The sequence below is a fragment of the Limulus polyphemus genome, unplaced genomic scaffold, assembly GCF_000517525.1.
Source record: "Limulus polyphemus unplaced genomic scaffold, Limulus_polyphemus-2.1.2 Scaffold4125, whole genome shotgun sequence".
NCBI lineage: Eukaryota > Metazoa > Arthropoda > Merostomata > Xiphosura > Limulidae > Limulus > Limulus polyphemus.
This window is the reverse complement of record NW_013669735.1, coordinates 72,148-80,658: the sequence shown is the minus strand read 5'-3', so window position 1 is coordinate 80,658 and position 8,511 is coordinate 72,148. Positions and strand designations below refer to the sequence as shown.

The window sequence follows — 8,511 nt, the reverse complement described above, 5'->3', positions numbered from 1 at the left end:
GAACCTCTGTTTTTCTTGAATATGTTCGTTAGTTCCAGCAACTCTTGTCGATATGATAGTTGATATTAAAGTGTGTTGATTGACTTAAATTCCTTTATGTTTAATTAATGCCTCATCTGACTTATATCAGTTTTACTCTAGGTATCCTTGTTGTAATCAAACCATATCATAAATCCTTTTGTTTGTTTGTTTCTAAACAAATTAAACATGTATGTCTTATTATAAACTTAAAATAAGACCCAAAACATGATCGCTTTCGAATAGTTGACTATTCTTCTTCAGGAGAAATGTCTTATTATACTATTCTTTTCTGGGAATTCTTTTCTTATTAAATTAACTTGTTTGTGAGCTAGAATTTTAGCCTGGAAATACAAAAATCCAGTCACAAATTTTAAGTTTACAAATCAGGAAATAATACATTCACCCTCACACTTCAGAATTACTTTACATTAGACAATTTTCAATTGTAATATTGTTCACTTAGGTTAAAATTCCCTGCTGTTGACTGAATTTCAAAACTAAACTTGTTAAATCTTATCCCAGTTTCATCTTCAAATTGTTGTATTTTTAGTCCCAAAAAAGTGATTTTTTTAAAATCATTCTTTTATTGAATTAGCAATTATTTGTCCCGATGCCTCTCGGCAAGATTAATTTCTGTTTAGGCTAGGACTAAAACACAGAGTAACATTCTTAACTAATGAATGTCACCCAGTAGTTGTCAAGTAATTAATCATAAATAAATTTTATTACTTGAAAATTTACTTCTATAAAATATCATCTTCATAAAATGTTTGATCTGAATGTATAGATTAAAGTCATTCTGCTACAATTGAAACAAAGGCAATGAAAAGTGAATCATAAATAATCTATTACGTCACACTCAACTGCTACTAATACTATCTTGAACTAACGAGCATTATTAAAAAAAATCAATTCTACAAGCATGTATTGTTTTAATTTGAAAAAACTGTTAAATAAACTATTATTATTTTTCACGTGCAAAGACAGTAAAATAAGTAATAGTAGAGAGAGATCTTCATTAAAGAGCCAAGGATATTTTATTCAACTGGCCAATGTGTGATTTTATCATCAACTTATGTAGAGGTTTCGTCACTAAACTTAAACTCAATTCGTTTGAGAAAGGGATTATTTATTTTAAAATGTTCTGTAATGTTTTTGTTTACTCTGTACAAGAGGGCAAGGATCTGCAAGATCTTATTTTCTTTTTTTATTTCTTCAAAAGATACTTCCCTTGGGCCTATCAGTTTTGTTTTATATTGCTAATAGCTAACTTTTACTAAAACATTTGTTTAGGTTAATATGAATGCTAATTTTCTAGATCGTGGTGTTTTGTAGAGAAAATATGTATTAAAACATCTTTGTGTCAACCACTTAAGTATATAAAAATTTAACTTTTTTTGTCTTAAGTTGATGTTTTTATAAGTTTTATTTAATTATATGTAACATTGTTAGTATAGTAATGATCTGATAAAGTTAAAATCAAAGTTATAATCTGAAAGATTAGTTTTTCTCTTTGCTTTAATAGCCTGAAGATATATGCAACACACAATGTTCTGACGACAGTATTCAGGCTTTAAAGGAGTTCTACGTCACATGTCTTGAATCGGTAGAAAGTCTGTATAAACTGAATGGTCAGCTTGTCCAGTTTGTTAACATGATGGAGAACTTAGTCACAGGTATTGTGTATAGAGTGTTGTAATTGTCCTAAAATAAAAAGATAAACATGTTATTGTTTGGTTGTATAATGTTTTTGGTGTTGGCAGGATTTGGATTTTTTTTTGTTTAATGTAAATGGTCATTGTTTGCTAGCTATGTCAGGGCTGTTCACATTTCAGTGTCATTCACTATTATTATTTATCAACAGTGTCACACATTCAGTTCTGTTTACTGTTATTGTTTATCAACAGCATCACACATTCAGTTCTATTCATTGTTATTGTTTATCAACAGTGTCAAGCATTCAGTTCTATTCATTGTTATTGTTTATCAACAGTGTCACACATTCAGTTCTATTCATTGTTATTGTTTATCAACAATGTCACACACTCAGTTCTATTCATTGTTATTGTTTATCAACAGTGTCACACATTCAGTTCTGTTTACTGTTTTGTTTATCAACAGTGTCACACATTCAGTTCTGTTCACTGTTATTGTTTATCAACAGTGTCACACATTCAATTCTGTTCACTGTTATTGTTTATCAACAGTGTCACACATTCAATTCTGTTCACTGTTATTGTTTATCAACAGCATCACACATTCAGTTCTGTTCACTGTTATTGTTTATCAACAGTGTCACACATTCAGTTCTGTTTACTGTTTTGTTTATCAACAGTGTCACACATTCAGTTCTATTCACTGTTATTGTTTATCAACAATGTCACACATTCAGTTCTGTTCTCTGTTATTGTTTATCAAGAGTGTCACACATTCAGTTCTATTCACTGTTATTGTTACCAGTTTGCCCCTGAAGAAGAAAGGTCCACCTTTCGAAAGTGCTCGGGTTATAGGGTTTTTATTCATTGTTACCAATCTAATATTGTATTTTAACAAAAATAATTCTAAAGATTAAACTATATTGACAGTTATCTGGAGTATAATATAAAAACCTTATGTTTGAACATAAAATTAATGTTGATATTATAGGATTTCAAACAGAAGTCTTGAGTTTTTGATCAGTTATCACTGATTCTCTGGTATTGTTGATCGCTCTCTGATATCATAATTGAAAATCAGTTTTCAACATTTTAACAAGTGTCATCATGCAATCAAATTCACTAAACGAAAAGTATAAGGTGGGTATTTCTTTACGGAAAGCATAGACGCATATACTTTTTCTGTTTTTCAGACACGAATGAAGGGCGGCAAGGAACTAAACTGATATTTTTCTATAGGTTATATAGATACGTAGTTCTGTCCCATCAAATCAGTTTTAATATCAGTTGCTTTAAGCACGAGTTCTTGAGGGAATGAATAAAATTTTGTTTTATTTTTTACAGTGACGTGTAAAGAGAAATAACACTATACTGTGTATTACAGAAATGATTGTAGCTAAAGCTAAAAGCTCGTCGTTTTTTTTTCAGTGAGTTGACCCGTACAAACAGTAGTGGAAATCAATTTCATAAGCTAAAAATAACTGTTATTTGGGAGTGTGATAAAGGCGTCATAAACTGAAGCAAACGACACTGAAATTTAGAATATATCATTGAAAATGTTTAACTAGTTTTGGAGAAAACTATTTTATATATATATTTCATATGAATAAAAAAAGTCTTTGTTGTTAACAAATCAATTATTAATCCAAAAGGTCCTGAAGACTTGCTGATAAGAAAACAGCTGCAGTCTTTGGCCGTGAGTCTCAAGAAGTCTCTGACGGACTTGATGAGTCAGAAGTTTTTGGGTGAGACTAGTGATTTTTCTACTATAACCAACAACAAGGACAACAGTTCAAGCCCCGTATGTGCTGCAGAAGTGGATGTAAGGTTAAAGGTTGCACATCATGATGCTGCCACATCATTGAAGAAACTACAGGATTCTCTGAACCAGTAAGAGAGTGTTATGTCTGATATTTAAGTTAAGAGTTTAATGTATTGTAAGTAAAGTTATGGAATATATAAATAATATTCACTGAAGGTAATTGTTAGTTATTTAATATTTCAGGTAACCAGTTCAAAGTGTGGCTTAACATGCAGTTAGTTATGGAATTTTCCTAAAAGTCTTACACTAACATTAATATTTGATTTGTTGCTGTTTCCTCGATAACTTTCTTTTTATTGAAATCAACTGCTATAGTTTGACAAATTCAGTTCCATTTGGATGAGGTTTTTCATTCTCTGTTTGAATGTTTGTCCCCATATTGGGACCATGGGAGGGGTGTTGTCTATCCTGTGCCCCACCTCCAGTTTCAGATTCCAAATACTGATGTAAAAATTCTATGACACCTATAAGTCAAAAACTTAAATGAAATAGAAATAAAGGTGAACATAATAGTAATAATTTACTCAGAATTAAAGGTTTAATAATATAATAATATGGAAAACTACATTCATGTGAATGTTCATTAATAACTCCATCATATGTTTAATTAATTAACACTTAATATCCCTAAGTAAGTGTTTTTCTCCCCCTATTACTTACTGCATGTGCTGTTGTCAAGTCAGCTTAACCTACAGAGACAAGAGCCTTTGGGTTTGGAGTTTATTTTTAAGATCTGGCTACTTTGTAATAGATTTATTACTTTTGGATACATGTGCTAAAATGGGTTCACTGTTTCTTTGTTGCCCTTAGAAAGTGTGTTGGTTGATTGAGATCATAGAAACTTTTAAATTCAGCTGTGTTTGTTACTAGTTTAAAAATGTATTTGATTAAAGACTGCTGTGGACATTATTTGTTTTAAAAGTTTTTGGACGATGTTTCGAGCAGCTAGTGCAGATCTTCGACGGGACAAATTGATTAAATTGTGTACGTGAAATATTGCTGAAACACGGCTGTAATTTGAGGATGGTGAATGCATTTCTGAAATGTGTAAAAAAACATGCTTAACAAAACCCCAACAAGAAAATACAAACACTGTCTGTAAGATTCTGTGCTTATGAGGTAAAACATATATCAGAGAAACCAGCAGAATGTTAAATAAAGAAACATCTCCTGACTTCTTTTTCATCCAGAAAAATTGGCCCTACCACAACACAGTTACAACATTGAACAAATCATCAATTTGAACCAACAATGAATACTTGACTACGCACATCGTTGGAAAACCAGGAAATACAAAGAAGCCTTTGATGTCAACCATCCCCAAACTGTATTAAAGACAGATTTCAATCGATTGTGAACGTTTTTTTCCACAATAATGAATAGAACGAGCATCAAAGTATATGTTTACACGTTAAGTTCTGATGATGTCGTGCCTCTTATTCGAGACTCAGAATTCTCTGCTTTAGTTACATTCTACCATTTTTCAATCTGTCTTTTAAATTACGATCGTGTTTCAAAACTATCTAATGAAGATCTGCACTAATAGCTCAGAATATTGTCCAAAAACTTCCAAGGTAAATCCAGTCCACAGCAGCCTTCAATCAAGTACAGTTTCCTTTGTATAACGTTTATCTTAAACAAGTTTATAAACGGCTCTTGTTTACTGTAGAGCAACTCCTCGTAAGGGTATTCTGAAGTCTCCGAAAGCAACAGCAAAAGCTGCATTGTCTTCCACTTTAAATTCAAAGAACTCTATCCAGGAAGGATTAGACTCGAACGATAGTCATGTTACAGCATGGTAAGAATGATTACTTTTTTTATGTTGTTCCTTAAAAAAAAATTTACAAATATTGAAATGTTCATAAATCAAAGGTATTTCTAAGATAGTAGAAAATGATAGAAAAAATCTCACAGTCATCGAAAGCATTTAAATCAACTGTTTTTTTATGCATTTTATAAAAAATTAATTAATTTTTTAATTTAATTAAAAATGTTTCATTTGATATGAAAATTAAGTCAGTAGTTATGAAAGATTTGGGAACTAAAATTCTATATATTTAAAATCTAAGAAAATTGTGCTTTCTCAGAAACATTTGATCAGATCAGGGTTTGCGTTAGGTTTTATTCAGTAATACAGATATTTGGTTACAGTTTTCTTCTTACGTGAACTACAGAAAATAAGCGACTACTTGAAAACACATTTTGCCATAACTATTTGTACAAAGAAGACTTATAACTTTTTGACTATTATTTATTATTTATTAATTTATTATTTATTTATTTATTTATTTATTTATTTATTTATTTATTATTTATTAATTTATTTATTTATTAATTTATTATTTATTTATTTATTTATTTATTAATTTATTATTTATTTATTTATTAATTTATTATTTATTTATTATTTATTAATTTCAATTTTAAAAAACTACAAAATTGACAACTGACTGAATACACTACTGCCACCGGTAGAAGGGATGTCACTAAACGTGCAGTTTGAGAGGTTGGCACTCGTATTCTGTGACGAGAAGCTCTCCGATGCCGGTAGCCTTTCCAGAGTTTTCTCCGAACAACTGATGGTACTGCACATAGATTCCAGGACGGAAGATGATTCATTCTTTAGAGCAGAGTCGGTGAAGTGAACATGACGGCTCGGTTCTTCACCCCCAATGTTTCCAAAATTCAAATGTTGGCTACAAAACAGATTAAAAAACAGTTTCTTAATGAACTATCTGAGAAAGAGGTTATTGACCTGTAACTTTCATTATTAATTTACAATTGTTTTGAGTAAGAACTCCTGTCCTAAAGTGTGCCAATATGAACAATTTCTTTCGTAAGTTACAGTAATATAAAACTGTTTAAGATAGTTATTTTGGGTTATGTAAACAATTAAGTATTTCAGTTTGAATTTTGATTTTAAAGTAAAAGAGAATTTTGATGTACAGGTATGTATTCGAAGATTTGGTGCTCATTCTAAGCCCCCCTCTTCAACACTTTCTTAAAGGTTTTGTTTGCATTATGTGCATTGTTAATATTCTTTATTAATGATCATCTATTGTGTGTATCTTCAGTAGTCTTCCTTGTATCTTCAGCATCTCTGTTGTTATCACCTTCAACGTCTCTACGTTATGAGGGTTCTCGTCATTTCTGTCTTCAGCAGTTTTATTTTCAGTATTTCTTTCTCAGGTGGATTTTTTTCATCTTCATAGGTGTTTTTTCATGCTTAGTAACCCTAACTTTATTGAGTTTTATCTGCAGTCTTTCTATATTTGATGTACATTTTTTTTACACACGTGCATTCTGAACTTTCTAATATATATATTCCAACTTCGATATCAGTATTCACTACTTGTGGCCACATTTTTAAAGTCTGCATTGAGAGAGGGATTCCCGTTGAACATCTTCAATATGACAGGCTTTCTCTTTCACTATTTTTTGGATTTCTTATTAATCAAGATTATTAATTGATTATCTGATGGTGTTATTGATCAGCCAGTTTCTCCTTATTGTCAATCTTTTATTCATTTTGAGTACCATCAAAAACTTTGTGATTGACTGAGGAGCTAGCATTACTTTCAGAAAATAGTCCATTCCAATTAGAAAGTATGGTGTAATTTTTCAGGATTATGGCACGTTTGATTGCTATAAATATTTCTCAGTCTCTTTTTTTTCCCTCCTCAAAAACCACAAATTTTTTGTAATTCCTCAGTGTCTAGCTTTCAAAAGAGAAAATCTAAGATTTATTGTTTTTAAAAATTAAGAAACAAAACTTTTTGTATTGTTGAATACCCCATGATTGAAGTCTTCTAAGGTGCAACCTGGTGGTGAAAATATGAACTAAAAGCTTGTGTTGAAAAGGCTGTTGCTCACTAATGCAATAACATAATTCATATTTAATTCACAGAAGAAAGTGTTAAAGGATATAGTAATCTATCAATATTATAATTTGTTTTATAGAATCTAGCGAGTTTGATCGTAATTGTTAATCAACGTTAGCAGGTTTGAGCGTAATTGTTAATTAACATTATAAACGTTTGCAGTCAGATAAGTAGTTAATTATTTCTCTGAAATAATCGTGTTCTCTGATTTAATAGTAAAAAAAAACGTGAAGTTATTTTTTTTCTTCACATTATTAGCTTGTAATAACATCATTTGGCTTTATTATATATTTATACATATTTGTACGCTGGTTGAAAACTAACATAAGCTTTTCATGCAAAATACTGTAAATTAGATGTATACGTGCTCAAAATTACTGTTGCTATTTATAAAACGAACAACTCTTTTTTTTTCTGCTTATTGTTTTTTTTCATTGTATAAAATTTAGTTTTGTAAAAACTTTTTTTTATCAATAAAATGTAATTCTGTTCAACTTCTTTGTGAAATTTGCAGTTGGATTTTCGAGAAGGATAAACTTGCAATTAGAAACTAATTTTTAACAATCGGTAGAGAAGTAGCTCTGAAGATCGAGTAGTTGAATATTTATGTCACAGCCCTCTGGTTAGTGTGCCAGGCTGTGGAGCAGCTTCGGCCATTGGTGTATCATAAGAGTGACAGTCGACCGAATGAAGTTCAAGAGTTGGAGGTGGAAGGTGTTGTACAACTTCTCTGTCAATTTAAAATTGCAGGCAGCTAATGCAGGTAGCCCTGTTGTAATCTTGCTCAAGTTGCTTGAAATTTAAAATAAAACCAACATATCACAGCACCCCTTGTGACAGAAATGTATGGAATATCTGTTTCTTCACTTACTTGTTTTCAATCAGTGCAATGAGCCAAGAAGTATGAGGCCAGCTTATCTCACAGGAAATTTACACTTAGATAATTTAAATCTGATATTCAATAGGGTAACAATGTCTTTACAAAAAAACGTTGTGTTGTGTTTCATATTAAGTTAAGTACATAACTGTAAATCCACAATATTTAAAATGAAATCTTTTACTGGAATAAAGGGTAATGTATACAAAGTGACAGAAAAAGATTCTCCTTATCATTGATTGACAAATGCTACAA

The 8,511-nt window shown here is 30.7% G+C and overlaps 1 protein-coding gene across 1 annotated transcript in view; it reads left to right on the top strand.

Moving 5' to 3' along the window:
* Positions 1-5,300, top strand: part of LOC106470628 — a 14,947-nt gene extending 9,647 nt beyond the window's left edge. Inside the window, exons 9-11 of the mRNA XM_022399255.1 lie at positions 1,547-1,697; positions 3,329-3,566; positions 5,168-5,300. Coding sequence (XP_022254963.1) covers positions 1,547-1,697; positions 3,329-3,566; positions 5,168-5,300 — 522 coding nt within the window. The remainder of the gene's footprint in view (positions 1-1,546; positions 1,698-3,328; positions 3,567-5,167) is intronic.
* The last annotated feature ends 3,211 nt before the right edge of the window (positions 5,301-8,511 follow it).